A 17,569-nucleotide genomic window follows, 5' to 3' on the forward strand; every position below is an offset into this window, starting at 1 on the left:
TCTCCAATCCGTGCCATCATCTCCTCGCATCCATACCTACATCAGTCACCCTTGGGCGTTCTAATACGACTGCGGTGCATCATGGCCTGTACTTAGGAGACTGTAACCCACATTTTGACGTAATGTTACTTTCGGTTGGCAAAACATATTGTAGGAAGCGCCTATATGATCGTGAGACTTTACAAGCACGCATGTATTAATCTCTTACGAACAAAATGTTATCGAGAATTCGTTTAATATTAAATATTTTAATTTTATTTTAACATTATTGATGTTATTTTATATAATGACAACTGAGTGGCATTTATAGCTCTTGGTATAACGGTTGAAAAATATAATAATAATATTTACACAGTATATAACCACGAATTGTTTCAGGTCTTTGAGAAAATATGTACAGGATTATCATAAGCCATTGAGTCTATCTCTCGACACAGGATGCAAATGGCTAATGAATAATTTTGCCTGCGGAAGGGTTTAGTAGCGTGAACCACCGTAGACTGGCTTTACCGTCAATGTCCGATTGTAATATATTACATGATCTGCTTTATAGCATACATTTTATTCCAACATTTATTTTCCCGTTACTACATATTTCTTTTAATTCTTTCATGCAAATTCGTCACAATTGAGTAATTAAAAGAAAATCAACTATATGTATAATACTGATTTATTATTATTTGTATATATTGAAATATGTGATTTAGATGACCTACCTGTATTCAAACAAATGCATTTAACAGCTTATAATTTTAAATAAATAAATTAATATCTTAACTCCGTTATTTATTTAAATAAATTAGTTACTTTAATTTCATTATTTTAGAAATGTTAAGTAATAAATTGATTATTGAATATCTTTCTATAATACATAATGCTTAGATGAATTATTCATATTTATAAATCTTTGTTTTCAACTATGTCAGTTACGCATGCCGGGATAAATAAATTAACTTGATTTACAATTGAATAATAGATATCAATGACTAACTAAGAGATGAAGAACAGCGAGTCAAAGTAGGCATATTAGAGAACATCGCCGAATAGGCTTTAAAATACCGTTTGACGAAGCATAAATTTTAAATAGACTACGAGTAGACTTCGATATGAATTATTATTATCATCTATATAGATGTCTTTTATCATAAAGCCGAATTGCGAGTATTCAGTGGAGCGATGCGCCCCAAGAAGAAAGGCAACATAGTTCATAATGTCGAGAAAAGTTTGGCTAGAAAGAGAAGCTCGGGTACACTGATCAAAGTCCTCGATTTGGAGCACAATCTTTCCAGAATTATGTTCCCCTTAATCAACTTTTCCTTAGAACGTAATAACACAATTGCATCATGAGAGATTTGCAAATGACAAAATAATAAATTATGAGAATTGCTGATTGGTAAAACGACTTTTCTTGCGCTTTTTCTAAACTCTGCCAAGTTTAAAAAAAGAAAGTTTACTTTTACTATCAGAATAACAGTTACTGTTATTAATCATTTGCCGTATTACACAATATTACATAATTTCTTGTTATATTTTTGTGACTTTGTTATAAATAAAAGTTGAAATAAAAGTTATTGTATTTGACGGTGGAAAAAAGTTGTAAAGTTGCGCTCGCACGTAAATGGAACGCACGTTTCAACTCATTTGATATAATTAATTTTGACAGTATATATAAATTTAGAAAACGTTAATATATATAATAGATGCATTGTTACATAATGTATTTTAATCTCAAACTCGAGGGGTGAGAATCGCCTTTGAAAATTAATCACAGTCGTGTCTGTTATCGTTCACCGTCACGCTGACGTTCGAGATCGCCGTATTGCATTGTTTTTACCAAGCCGATATTATTCGGCGCGATATTACTCACGCACCGGTTGGTTTGCGGGAACGTGATCGCCGCCGTTGGTATGCCTCTGAGTGACGACGAATGAATACGATCTGCAGCTTCATCCGGGTCTGGGCTACTCTCTATTACGTCTGCAACGCGCCGAGGTGAGACGAGCTCGGAATAGGAGCACAGCTCACACTCCGGAATGTTACATCTTCCACGGTCGTCGTCGCCCGACGCGAGTGTCACTCGTAAGGCGTGTTCAATGTTATCTCTCCTAGTAACATCTAGTTACAGGGAACATCACAAGGCTGATTAGAAGTGCGGAGTTCTCTCCATTGTGTGCGGATTTGTCGAAAATTCTCTCCACACCGGAGCACCGGAAATCTTACGAGACATTCAAGCTTGAATGAAAACATTTTTTCAAGGTGAAAGAAATGAGTCGAGAGAGAGAGAGGGACAGAACAAATGCGTCATTATTGATTATACTTTTACAACAAATTTATCTAGAAATAAGCACTAAATAAAAATTATTTTAATAAACGATTTATCAAGATCGTTTATGTGAATTCACAATAGATAAGAGTCTAAAACCTGGTCGAAATTGAATCTTAGATGATAAAATAATTTTTATGTGAATTTATATACCACATGTGTGTAGTCATTTAAACTGCGCGCCGAATTAATTTTTCGAATTTCAAAACGCAACTGAATTATTGTAGTGATATCACAAATTAAATTGACAAGCAATTTAATATTATAATTTAATGCTCAATCAGGCATTCTATTAGAGAGATATTAATGTGCTGAAAATCAGTAAATAAAATTGCGAAAAATATTATTTCGTAAAATACAAATTTTTTATCGATAATTACATTCTTTTTTATATTTTTTTTCGTATTTATAAGCTTTAAATACAGATGCACACATCATCATTATCAAGCAATTATTCAGTTTATTGGATTAATTTTATTTTTTACAAGAAATTTATAGGTACTCAATTGCGTATACAAATACAATATGTTTTTAAATTATAACACATTCGTCGTAATTATCGATACAGAAGATACATGAGTATCCGTTCTATTTCCCAAACAGATCTTACTTTCGAAGTCCCGCGAGTGCATTTGAGAGTTAAATGAGACATTAAACGCACAGGCGAATGTGCCGAGTAATCGCGATCTATCTCTTAAACGTGCACGATTTGTTTCAGAATAGAATACGACCTAATAGCCAAGCTATTTAACAAAGAGTGCATCTCTTGTCAGAGCTTTCCGTTCCTACACGCGTTCACATTTACTATGCTTTCTGTAGCTATTTCGCCACTGCGATACGAATGGATATATGAGAAAGAAAATACTATAGCATACTATAATCTTCCAAGATATTACTTTACATATATTCCAATAAAAGCTACAGAGCATCAAAGAGAAAAATCGATAGCGTTTTTATACGTGATAATAATATAAAATGTTGAAAAAAGAAATTATTATTAAAGAAGTGAAACATGAAAAAAAAGAACAAAAAGCTGCAAATGAACAACTATGAATCAAAATCCTACATAAGTTTTGATGTAATTCATTTAAAACTTGCTAAGTACTTAAAAAAGTATTCTACAAGGTACAAGAGCAAGGAAAAATAACTCTTAATGCAAATTCTAAGGTAGAAATTCTTCAATCGATTTTGGATCTCTTTTCGCGTTCTTTCAAAACAATTTACTAAATTAGATCGCTTTTTGATCAGAATAATATTGCGTGTTAAGTATAATAAAACATTTAATAATAATAATCGCGCCTTAATAATAAATTCTCAATAATACGCTGTATGTTTTATACCAAATAACAAATTTAGCAAAAAAAAAAAAATCCACTTTTACATTTCTCTTGACTTTAATCGTTTTAATCGATGCTGCAATTACAATACAAAAACTTAATTAAATTACAAAATGTCTGTAAACAATCGTGATGGAAGTAGCAGAACATGACAACTTGAAACTTTTATTTGCATCGTGAAAACGTGTAAACTGCGGTGTAGTGAAATCCGCCAGGATGTCAGCAAATTATTCATTGAAGTCTCAGCGAAGCGCGAGATAGTGATACAAGCTATAGTCGAGAATGGGGCTGTAAAAGTTGCGGTATAAAGCCCTTAACCCTCTCCGTCCCGTAAATACACCGCAATGCTGACAATGCAACGGTGATGCGCGCGCATATGTAGATGCAAAGAGTTTCTCATGTGCAATAATATTTTTTTTCTGTCTTCCACCTCACTGCTTTTCCATGGGCACGGAGTTTGTAATTAATTTTCGCGGCACGACGCAGCATGATAACCGCCAGTACAAGAGCACACCCTGTTAATCTCCCTACGGGGGAGAAATTCTGACCTTCACGGTTATCACGCTAGCTTGGGCTCGCACTATTCTTTGTCCTTGCTTACATTTTATTACCTGCGTTAACGTTTACGCGCGAGAGTACATTTAGTGGATTATCCGCAATAATTATTAGATTTGTCCATTTCTTTTGCACATATAAGTTCTAGTATAATAAGTGATATATATTGTAGTCTCTTCCCAATGAAATAAAATTAAAAGATCGAAAAACGCTGATAAGTAATTATGATGAATTAGTTTAATTTATATTTAAAAAAGAAGACATTTACGTGTAGTAAACATACATAAATAACGATATAATTCTAATCTATCATTTTAAATTATTCAATTAGTAGCAAAGTAGTAATAAGTTAAATTTAAAATAGTGGTATGAAATTAAAAAACTTTATATGTAAAATACCTAATTTTATATATAGAAAACAAATAAGAAAAATCTGCGTAAAGTGTATTTTCGTTTATGTGCAAGATTAATATCGAAACATTTGCAAGAAGCATTTCATATGAAATTCTTTAATAATCTTAACGTATTCGAATCCGTTGACGTCCAATCGGATCGTTCCTTCGCGTCTAGGTAATTTATTATTGCGAGCGTTGCACGCGTTATCGATCGGTGATGCTTTTAACAGTACAGACTAGAACTTGTCTGACGAGCTTATTTTCTTGACAAGAAACCGACAGTGAAATTTGTCGACCAAGATTTCAGCGAGCTATGTATTCGATATATGTATATGTATATATAATGTCCTGGTTTTTCAAATCTTCCTTTAATATCTTCTCACCTTTTCACAAATGATAAATCGCATATAGTAACATGCAAATGCGTTTCAGAAATACCATGAAAGAGCTTTGGCGATTTTTCGGTTCTCTCGGAGTACATTTAGTGTGAATTTTGTGGGCTGTTATTGATTCATTTTTTCGGAATCTGGCGTCTTCAAAAGAATTCTCCACGTGTTTTATCGAAAAAAAAAAATCATAATCAGATTGCGATGAAAACATAATTGAGTCAATTTCCATAAGTAACAAAAATGTGAACTCTATATCTCCAAAAATTTATTCTTTACTTGCGAGAACTCCTTTTTTAAAACAAATTAGATTACTTTTAAATTTTTGTAGGAGAAGAAGTAAAATTCTATCGGTTGTCAGAATTCGGGAAAAAAAGGATTAACTTTGTATCTCCGAATCTTTGCGTGTTATACTCTGATAAACGCCAGTCATCTCGGTGACGCACAGAATCGCATCCCGTTATTTTCCACCCTTTCCCGTGTCGTTGCATATATACGTCCCGTTTATCCCCCAACAACTATCAAAGGCAGGCGCCGACTTCGCAATTTAAACGCTAAAGCGCGTGAAACCGAACTCGATACGCGGTAGCGGTATCTGCGCGAACAGCCATCACAGATACGCGGTGGGCGAGATTAAAGAATCTCCGCGGATTGCATCCACGTGCACGTTTGCATTTCGTTGGCGATTTTTCTTGCCAAACCAACAAAATCCGGGTATTCGCAGATCACCGTGATAGTTAAAAACGATAACGATATTCGGCAACATGCGTGCCTCGACGCAGTCTAACTAGTCCTACACTTGATAGGAAAAACATTTATGAAATTATGTAACAAAACCTTGCATAAAATTTTCAATCTACAATTATACGAACATATTTACAAATATAGATCTTTTATAAAATATTAATATGTTTGCCTAATTAATTTCAAGATAAATAGTATATTTTGAAGTTACACATAACTTTGTTTACTTACATAATATTTATTTTTTATTTAATATTTGAACTAAGAAAGGTCTTTTATAAAAAGTTTATAAACTCATATTTTATATTAATAAAAAACGTTAAATATAAATGATAAATTATATATCCATGTTAAAAATTATTTATTAATGAATTTCTTTATACATAATAATTAGGGAAGAGAAAAGAGTCTTAGTTTTTGTTTGATCATTCTTTTGTCATTCATTTTTTACATTTTCTCTAATCTCCATTGATACAGTTTTAATTAACTTCATTGGTTGCGAAAATCAATAAAGACATTTTTAAATTAGGCATCTTAAATAGAAACATCTTTTTATATGTACTTATGGTTGAAAGAGTCTTTTATACATATAGTTTAATTAAAAAACACAAGACGATGTAAGAAGAATTTTAAAAAAGAGAGAGAGAAAATCAGACTAAGAACATAATCACAGTATAAAATTTTTGTTGCGACTATATTTATACAGCACGCCTAACTGCTTAGCATAGAAATAGAGACCGTCGAACTTTTTTATTTCGCAGGGACCGCACTAAATGGATTTACAAGCTTAGTTTCCCTCCTGTTGCAGTACATTCCCCAAAAGAAGATAAATGAATCGTGGATAGGAAAGAGGCGAGAGGGTAAGAGGAAAAGAGAGATAGAGATAGATAGAGAGAGATAGAGAGACGGAGAGAGAAGTAGATGGCGAAAAAAAAGAGAACAAAACGATTGTCAAAACCTTTCATCCTACGACAAGAAGAGCTCGTAACGTCGCTTGTCGAGCATGCTGGTTTTTCAGCGGAACACCAAAGGTCCTACATCTCTTTATGTTTACCCGCGGATGACATTCGCGCTCTCTTTCACCGTAATAAAGAACTTCCTGTCGTCTGCAGTTTAAGATGAAAACTTGGCGTCGATGCAGACAACGCGATGAATGCGAAATCGACGATTTCTGTCTAATGAAAGGATGGGCACCACCATTGTTGGGCTTCGATAGTACTCCAACGCATCTCGTGCGTATACTTGGCGAAAATGACGGGAATAGTACAATGAATATAATGGGACAACCGACATCACACACATTACTCGGCGATAACCAAATTATTTAGGATGTTGCGTCACTCGCGTCATTTGGGCGAAATAATACATCCGTAAATAAAACTAAATCATTGAAGCGATACAGCGGCGCGGTGCCGCTTTGTTGAAATTGATTGCACTTTTATTTATATTAATTGAAAAAAATTGACTGTGAAGTTTAATTGCTTCATTATCGCACAAAATAATGTAAAACTCACGTTTTCTAATTAGTCCGAGTATGTTTCATTACTGCAAAATGCTTTTTACCGTTTACGGACACTCGGCAATTTGAAAGTTTCGACCATATTCCAGAGAAAGTTTCTTCTTCAACTCTTGGCACACATTAAAGATAAAAAAAAAGTTTAATCGTCAGTTTAATCTCATGCATTATTAAAATAAAGGATAGTTACGTATAAGATAATTCAAATCGAGCGGCAAGGAATGTAAGGAGAGAAGATTGAACAAGGAATGCAAACCATCCTCGAACGAGACTGCATTGATTCCAGTATAAACTATCCCTCCAGACGACAGACCATGCCGAGAAATCCTCGTGACGAATTCCGTCTAGCGAATACAGACTCTATTGGATTTCGAAGTATTCAACCAGTGAAGCTTTTCATTCATGTACGGATTAGCGTGCGAGATCGGGGAAATACATCTAAGCTTTAGATTTCGAATTGCATAAAAAAGAGTAAATGACGAAATTGTATTCATTATAATGTGTCATTTTTTTTTAAGTTATACAGGTTTCTTAAATAACATTCATTAATCACATAGTGCTGTTTCTTATTTTAAAAAACTGGATCGAACAGTCTTATTCCTCTATCATTTTGCAAAACGTTTTCGCAATAATTAACAAGATATTAATTTCTAAAGATTGCGGAATAAACGGATGAAATCGATACATAAGACAATTTCAAGATATCTTTCAGTGTTCTTTGTAAAACATTTTGAAGATATTTCTTAAAGAACTCTTAAAGTTGTTTACACGTTGATTTTAGACATTTTGCTCATTGGGTAACTAAAAAAAGAATATTGAGAAAATTGCGAAATGGTAAAGGATTTTTCGACTCAACTTTTTTTTATCAGAATAGCGCAATATGATTAATAGGCCTTATTTAAGAAACACCTCGTATATTTAGCCGCAGAAAACGGGTCACAGTAACTTACAACGGTTCGTTTCTTTGAGAATGAATATGTGTTATCTAAAATGCTTCATTTAAAGCTTCTGTAAACTCGTTTACGTATAGAACGTATTTTCCAGCTCTTAAAAACTGTAGTTGTAATCAAAACAATTTCTTAATAACTTTTATCCGCGCAATCTTGATTGCAACAAAAAGTTATCTCTCATCCGTGTTTCTTTTTCAAAGTTCTAATAAATCAAAATATTAAAAAATAACGAGAATAATATTTTTGCCAACAGATGAACTCCTTAAATAATATAAAAACTATATATAAAGGTTTATACTTCAGTTTTCATACTTAAAGTCTACTATAATTAATATTTATGTATCGTTTTAGATTGTTTCTTCATTTTATATCGATAAAATACGAGAATTACCGAATATTAATCAATTATATATAAAAAATTGAGAATGTTTTCAGACAGCACACAATATTCATAAAACATGTGAAAATATTTATAAAATTTATTTGAATATTTATAAAATATCTATCGAAATATTTTGTAAATATTTTGGTTTGTTAAATTTAAATTATACAAATCATATGTAAAGATATCACAATTAACATTAATTATTTATATGCAAAATACGATTTAAGAAAACATTTTATCCTAAAAAAATTTAGGAATTAGTTTTATTAATCATCTTTCAGTCACCCATCCTAATTTGTATAACAGCCAACGCTGCTTGATGTATGCAACTGTTCGGAAATTGCTACTTCGATAATCCATGAATACTGAATGTTATTGGATGCAGCACAGCTATGACATATCCGTCAATAATAGACGTTGCTAAAAAGATAGAACACAGTTTATATTTATAAAATATGTTTCTTTTATAAATTAATCTAAAATAGTTCCATTTCAACGAAGAAAGTTGCAAAATAGCATTTGCTTTATTACGGTATGTATTGTATTGCCGGTAATATGCACTTTATGAAATAAATTATGTTTCGAGTAAACATTTTAGAAATATTTAAAAAATATGTACTAGAAACCTTTATTTATTATAAATATTATATAAAATATTTAGATTGTATTTTAATAATATTTTGAATAACATAAAAATTATATATACATATATCAACTGTGTACAAAATATTTATTTAATATTTTTAAAAAATTAATAGTAATAATTATGATATTTATATCATAAATATTCTGTGCTGCCTGAATTGATATCAAATTGAATAATATTAACAAAATGAAATAATAATAAAATATATTATCTTCCACTTTTTGTCTAAAAAATAATTATAACTGTAATGCAATATAAATAATAATGTGAGAAAGTAAATAAATAATAGTATTGTTGTTAATTATTTCAAAATAACAAATATTTTGCTAAAAATTGAATTTAATTTATGGATTTGTCTCTCTCTCCCCCCCTCAAAACTACATTTATAATATACAAAGTGTTAATGATTTTGCGCATATTTTTTCTAAAAGTCGCGCAGAACATGCTCAAAGCGAGTCATGTAAGCGTCAATTTATGCCCATAATAATTGCACGAAAGAAGTGAAAGAGCAAAGAATTAGAAAGAAAAACGTTTGCAAACTGAACACATCCATGTTACTTCCACCGTGCTGTGAAGTAAGTCCCAAAATTGGATTTCATGGTGAAAGTACATGATATGTGTTCTTGATAGTGCAATCTATTTAAAAAGTAGTTCAGAGACGATTGAACCTGAAACATTTGGAAAAATTCAAATTTTGCAGAATGTATATGCAACATTCTCGGAATATGTAACGATATTTAAATAGAATTTTCAACTGATATTTGGACGTTGTTTTACATTCCGTAAATATATTTTGGAACATTTCAGAATACTCTTGGAATGTTTTTTTTTGGGACGGATTTTTAGCAGCCTTTCATGAATATTTCAGGAATATTTAGTGTTAGTTGGATTATGACGTTAAAGAATTCAATATCAAAAAGATAATATAATAACAAAAAAATATTATTTCATTTAAAAGAATAATAACTATATAAATTTTGTGAATAATTGAATATAAATAGTAAAAAGTAGATAAGTAATAAAATAATAAATTCTTTTTTGATATTATTGTATTTAAACTTAGGAAGAGAGATTATTTAATATTGACAAATTAATTTAATAAAAGGTTTAAAGGTTTAATTTAAAAAAACTCTATTTAATGCTAAAGATTCAACAATTAGGACTAAATAAATTTTTGTGATGGAACTAACTATAGAAATAGAAAGAAAGGAGCGTTAGAGCGTAATTAATAAAAAATATAATATTTTTATATATTATCTGTCAGATTGTGAGAATCTGAGAATTCAAAATTGAGAAAACGGTACACGTAGCGCCCTTACTCGCGAACATTATGAAACTGCTTTAGTGTAGTGACAGTGTAGTCAGTGCTATCGATTAAAGTTATGGCGTCACATCTTGAACGCCACTTGTTGAAAATGTGTGTTCTCTTAACATGCCGACATATGTGCTTAATACTGTTTCGCAATAATACATGCTGTAACCAAATGTTCTAGGCGACATTAATTACAGTTATTTTAAGTGATGTTATTAACAAAAGAAACTACTAGTTTATTATACGTGGCTCCGAAGTGTGTTGTAAACAAAGGTAGACGCAATTTTATGTAAAATTCTCTCAAGTTGCTAACATACTTCTACGATCTCATAAGGCCACAAAGATCTTTGATATTGTCCAATACGACAGACGCCACCAGTGTTTCAGTTACTGATGATGTAGATGGAAAATACGGAAACGTTTAATGACGATTTCACGAAATGACGGCTCTTCGATATAATACTGTTTGCTCCGTTTTGATTTTGTTCCATATTTTAGTACATACCAAGGCAGCATTAAGAGATATTCTAAATGTTCAGGTAATTACATGTTGATATTTACAGAATTTAAAGGAAAAGTTAATATTAATATTTAAATTGTTAATTTTCATATAGTTGTTAATATTATGATATACTATCATATATACTCCATTTCCAGCAAATTAACTGGAACATAATTGTTAAATAATTTTCCACTCAACAATATACATGTAATATGTCAGACGTAATTATTACAATTTTACTTTATTCTAATTCTACATAATATTTATGATGTTGAGTGAAAAATTACATAATTATAACTAACGATTATGTTGCTGTTAATTAGCTTGCTGAGTTGTTTTATCATATATGTTACACAAATTATTTAATAAATTATCTATTAGTGTATAAACGGAGAAATTGTTATACAAATTATTTAATAAATTATATGTAAACAAAAGAAAGTTCTTTTTGTATTATATAGCATTTAGCTGATGCTAAGTTTGGTCCAAATGAATATTCTGATGATGATAGAGAATATTCCGATGTTGATGATAGAGATAAAGAATCTTTAGCACAACCGATTGATCAACAAAACACAAAAGATCATTTATATTCAAAAACTGAAAGCTATTTGGACAATGAAGAGCAAGTAATTCCAGATACCTTGGATGAAAGTAAGCATTGACCATTTGTAAGTGTTTATATATAGAAGTAGTTAATATTTTCTTATGTTTGTTATATTTTTTCAGATATAATATGGGATGCACAATGGGGAACACAACTGAAACTTGGTCAAGCAACAGCAATTTCTGTGGATCCTGATGGCAATGTTGCAATATTTCATAGAGGAGCTCGTGTTTGGGGCCCTAATAGTTTCAATAATGAAAACAAGTTTGATCCAAATAATGGACCGATAGTGCAAAACACAATAATGTTTCTGGACAAAAATGGTAAAGTGATATCGGAATGGGGAAAAAACATGTTTTATCTCCCACATGGTTTGACTATCGATCAGTCCGGGAATTATTGGATAACTGATGTAGCAATGCATCAGGTATTCAAGTTTGATGCTCAAGATGTAAAGAGACACATGGAAGAATTGAAAAGTGCACAGGCTAACTCAAAGACAAATCTGCCTAATAATCGTACCAGTATGCTGAAGCCATCTATGACTCTGGGAGAGGCTTTTGTCCCTGGTAACAGCGCTAGCACATTTTGTAAACCAACTGATGTCGCTGTACATACTAATGGTGACTTTTTCGTTAGTGATGGATATTGCAATTCTAGGATAGTCAAATATAATAAAAACGGTGAATTAATTTTACAGTGGGGACGACTTTGGAACAATAGAGGTAATAATGAAAATAAAATTGGTATCAATAACAATAAACAGTATTTAAGTAAATCCTAAACTAAGCCTAACTTTATTTTAGAGTTTATCTATTCACAGTCGCCTCCGCCATATGCGTTTCTCGTCGCGCATTCTTTAGCACTCGCGAGTGAATTAAATTATCTTTATCTCGCTGACAGAGAAAATGGCAGGATATTGTGCTTCTTTGCCAACAACGGTACATTCCATAAGAAATATAGACATCCTGCTATTGGTACAAAAATTTACAGCGTTGCGTACGCTCGGGAAAAGTTGTATCTAGTTAATGGACCTGATCCATTTATACGAAATCCAGTACCAGTAAGAGGCTTCGTACTTGACATTTACTCCGGAAAGATATTATCAATATTTAAGCCCAAGAAAAATATGAATAATCCACATAATCTGCGTGTAACAGAAGACGGTTCTGAGATATACGTAGTTGAATTAAACAATAAGAAAGTTTATAGATTTCTACAAGGTACAATATTTTATTAAATGTTACTTTCTATAATAAAAAAAATTTATAATTCCATCTTATTTAAATGTATCTACCTTTTTCATTTTTAGAAATAAACAGTTCTAATGATTCGCAGTCAACTAAACGGCGTCCACATCAGATCTTAATACATCCTGATACTAAAGATGCCGATAATGAAACGAATGACATATTAGAATTTATGTTAGACGCTGTCATAGTGATCGTTTTCTCTATTATAATGTTCATTATGATTTTAACCACTGTAAAGATGCATCGAAGACGAGGTAGAAAAACAAGACATGATGAACCAACTGTTGAATTCTCTAAATTAATAGAATAGAAATAAATGTTCCTTTCATTATGGGTGTTTTTCGTTTTAGTATCTTGTTGTGCACTCTTGTGTGTTAATTTATTTTCTATATTTATTAAACATTAGTTTATACATGTGTGACGTATATATATATATATATATACACACGTATATACTATATATAGTATATATACGTACACACAGACTGTTCATACGTCTAGGAATGATAATTATTGCAGGATTCCAAGTAACAAACTGACATTATTTGTCGTTATTTTGATGTCATTTATTTATCAAAATGATGATAAATATAATGTCAGTTTACTATGTAGAATAATAGAATTTTGAAATAATACATTTATTTTTACTTATCGTTAATTCATTGCTATTATATGTAACAAATTATCATCCCAACTTCATTATGAAAGAACATATAGCAGCAGAATTACTTAATATCGTTCCTGTTACAATATATTTAAATTATGTTTACTTCTCTAACATAATCTATTTAAGCTTTAAAAGCTTTAATTTTTATATTTCTTAATGTACACCCAAATTAAGTAACATCATGCAATTTATGTGTTTGCCTGCAATTATTAAATTGTAAATATTAAAGATATATAGTGTTTTTTTTTTTTAACAGAGCTTGTACGCACTATTATATTAATTTTATTTTATTTTTACACATTATTTATTTAATGTATTGTGCTGCTTTTTACATTTTTTCTGTACATTGCTTTTATGTGTATAGATAATGTGTTATCTTAATTCTTTAATGTGTTGTAATCTTTCTTCTAATATTATCTACATTGTTACTGATGTACATATTTCTACAAGTCATAGATAACAATATATTATCTTAATTTAACTTATTTTTTTATCTGTACTTATACCTATATCATAAGCTTTATATTTTTTACTAGTTACTAGTTGTTTAAATGTCAAATATAGTATTAGTTTTTTTTGAAGTCGAGTAGATAACTTATAAATTGTTTAAAATATGAAATAACAAAAAATTCTGAAAAGTTTAAATTGTAATTATATTTCTTCAGATAATAGATTTTCATTTTAATTATATCAGTTTTTTCTTATTATATTGCTTGAATGGCTATTTTTTTATTTAAATCATTGTTACTGTAATGTTATTCATTATTAAATCAATTTTTTTTTTTAAATGAACAGATTTAAAAAGTAAAAGAAAATAAAAATTGCAAGTGTAGTTATTCTCATTTCATCCTTTCAATTGATGTTAAAAATAGTAGATATCAGATTCTTCTAATAAGTATTGCTAAAGAATACTGAAGAATAATTCGTTTAAAAATGAGATAATTATCGAATTAAATTTACATTACGCTTTTTTATTATAGGTAACGAACTTTAATAATATTTGCCCAACCAGATTTTCGAGTTACTACTACTATTTTTAACAAGCCTTGAAATCCATTGTCATTCTCAGCTTTAACTATACACCCTAATTAATCGAATATATTTTACGTTTCATTTACCTCTAGTATACTTTGCGCGCAAGAGGAAGAATGAATGGTCCGATAGGCAGGAAACCTTTCAACTGTCAAGCCTGCTGGAGAGTAGCCACAGTGGAAGCTCCAAGTCGGAGAAACGGCCGAACTCGCGCGATTTCAGCAAATTGAACACAGAGCCGGAAACTTCGGAAGACGAGCATCCCGAGAACAGTCTCGTGAGGCCGATGTAAAGAAGACCCCGAATAATGTTATGACGTCGTGCAAATGGTGACGAAATTTATTTTCACATTATGGAGACGAAACAAGAGAAATCACACCAGATCGCACTCGATCGAGGTATAACGCGAATACTTACAATTAGATGCAAACTGCGCTAACTTCGTGTTTGTTCGAAATTTTGAATACTTGCGCTGTCGAGCGTCACCCGAACCGACCCTTTCGACCGACGGTACGCGTGCGCAAGATGACGCCACTTTGCCGACTATCGAACATACAGCTGCTTGACGTTACCATTTACTTTTTAATATATTCTATTGTAAGAGAGACTCGGTAAAAAACTGAAGCGCTGATTTCATTTTGCATAAAATGAAATTAGATATGTAATAGATCATTATACGTTTTCAATACAGCTAATATAAATCTTTCAATTAGGATCGTCATATAAAATATCATACATATATTAACACTAAAGTAGTCATTGTTGACAGATTTTATTTTGTCGATTAATATTACATTTGTTTTATAAGAGAGACAAGCTTGTGAAATGTTGTAATTTTTTGATTATATTTATAATGAAATAAGTATGTACATATTTGATTTTTTTAAATCACTTTTTTATTTTTATAGTAATTTATTGGCTCGGTGCTTTATAGTAATTATATTTATTAAATGTTTATTTATTAAGATTAAGTATAATATTTATATAATGTTTGTTAAATTATACATATTTATTAAGTTAAACATTTTATTCCTGATTTTTTAATACAAAATTAATTTCAATATTACTCTATTGAGGAAAACTTCATCTTATCAAATAACTTTGCATTTGTAAGAAATTTAATAATGGATGAAAAATATTACGTAATACCAAATTATGCATTGGCAGTCGTGTAAAACCATACGAAAAATCTGGAGAACTACTTACACAGCTTATACGTTTTTCAAGAAACAAATAAAATGGTAATGTTAATAAGGCTGGAATTATTGTGTAAGTCAATTGTAGCCACATTCCTGCTCGACTACTGATTCAAACTAACTTTACGTTTCCATGTGAGTTATCATAATCTAGTCAGAAACTAGTCAATCCCCTGCATACAGTCATTAGAATTTGTTAGGAAGAAAAGAAACAAAATTCGTGTTTGCTCTAGCGCTTAGATATGTGTGTGTATATGTATATCTGTTTGTTCTTGCCTTTCAAAAATATAAAGTTCATTCTCGCTTATTTTAAGTTTATTTAATTATCTTAAATAGTTCTTTTCTTTCAAAAGGGAAAAAATACAAATCTTTTAATGAAATTATTTATATCATAATTCAGATCGTTTTAACTCAGATTTTACATGACAAATAAATAAGTTGAAAACAATGGATTAATTGAGTACTTTTAAGAGAGAAGATAAGATCAAAGAATGTGTGTTAATTCTTGTTTTAATTCATTATTTTCACGTTAATTTCCATATTTGTAAAACTTTATGTTACCAAAGTTGATAGTATAATGTAACTCGAATCTTCAAGTTGCACAGTTTGCGGTATGTATACGCGTAAAAACGTTTAAATCTAAAGTTTGATTCAAAATATCTGGAGTAATATCCATATAAATACTGTGACAACTTTCTTACTAAAATTTTAAACAGGTAATACTTTTAATGATTATATCATTAAAAATATTATAAACTCATTTTTAATGATTCTAAATCTTCTATGATCATATTATAATATAGCTGTATTTTTTATACTTAAGAAAAACTACGATATTATTACAAACTTTACTTATATTTAACCTTTTCAGTGTAATACTCAAGTACGGAAATGGTATGGTTTATTTTATATTGTTTATCTTGAGTATAATTAGAATCTAGAAGCAATGGAGTTTTGATGAAATAGATGGATGTTAAAATGAATAATGTCAAAACAAATTTTACCATTTGCAAAATTTTGCAAGTAGGAGATATGTATTTATATATATATTGCAATTGCGTATACATATACAATAATTAAAGTAATAAATTACAAATTATAATATAATAATGTTAAAAATTCATATTTTTTTTATCAATTAATTTAGTTTCTATTTCTAAAAACAATTTTCTATTTAATAATTTTCTTAATAACATACTTGTAGTAGTGATCAACTGAAATTATAACGTGAGAGAGTCATATAAACACAGTTTTAATTACCTCTACTAATATCATTTAACTAATCATAGCGTTTCTTCAAAAATTGCTTCTCTTTGTGCTTATAATATATTTCTTGTAAAATTTTTATAAATATATTTTTACTAAATTCAGTTATAATAAAACAATGCTGAACTTAAATCAAGAACGAAATGAAGGAATTTAAATGAGCATGAACCACAACCGCTGAATCAATTTAACGAAATTATTCTATATTTCGTCGATTTTTTAAAACGAAATTTTATTGTTCGTACAATTAATAATCATAAACGTTTCGGTCCTTAATCTGGCCATCATCAGTACTATAATGATATAATATCTTGTTTGTTAATATATAATAATATAATGATAATTTAAGTTTGAGAATAATCAACTGATTTAATCGATATATAAATTTTTCGCATCTTATTTTACTTAAATTATCATTATATTAACAGACAAGATATCATTATAGTACTGATGATGGCCAGATTAAGGGCCGAAACGTTTATGATTATTAATTGTAC

At 30.1% G+C, this 17,569-nt stretch overlaps 1 protein-coding gene across 1 annotated transcript; it reads left to right on the forward strand.

The window, feature by feature from the left end:
* The first annotated feature begins 10,976 nt into the window (after positions 1-10,976).
* On the forward strand, positions 10,977-15,296 carry LOC108773734 (peptidyl-alpha-hydroxyglycine alpha-amidating lyase 1). The gene is made up of 6 exons (XM_018539651.1): positions 10,977-11,088; positions 11,513-11,705; positions 11,781-12,383; positions 12,465-12,881; positions 12,971-13,165; positions 14,703-15,296. Exons 1-6 carry the CDS (start codon positions 10,990-10,992, stop codon positions 14,900-14,902), a joined length of 1,707 nt encoding a protein of 568 aa, XP_018395153.1. The 5' UTR covers positions 10,977-10,989; the 3' UTR covers positions 14,903-15,296.
* The last annotated feature ends 2,273 nt before the right edge of the window (positions 15,297-17,569 follow it).

The sequence above is a fragment of the Cyphomyrmex costatus genome, unplaced genomic scaffold (genome assembly GCF_001594065.2).
Source record: "Cyphomyrmex costatus isolate MS0001 unplaced genomic scaffold, Ccosl1.0 scaffold1034, whole genome shotgun sequence".
Lineage (NCBI taxonomy): Eukaryota > Metazoa > Arthropoda > Insecta > Hymenoptera > Formicidae > Cyphomyrmex > Cyphomyrmex costatus.

Excerpts from the sequence above, each read along its gene's own strand:
- LOC108773734 (XM_018539651.1), top strand. The coding sequence starts at position 10,990 with ATGACGGCTCTTCGATATAATACTGTTTGCTCCGTTTTGATTTTGTTC. Across the intron at positions 11,706-11,780 it reads TCCAGATACCTTGGATGAAA|ATATAATATGGGATGCACAA; the intron begins GTAAGCATTGAC and ends ATATTTTTTCAG. Across the intron at positions 13,166-14,702 it reads AAAGATGCATCGAAGACGAG|TATACTTTGCGCGCAAGAGG; the intron begins GTAGAAAAACAA and ends ATTTACCTCTAG.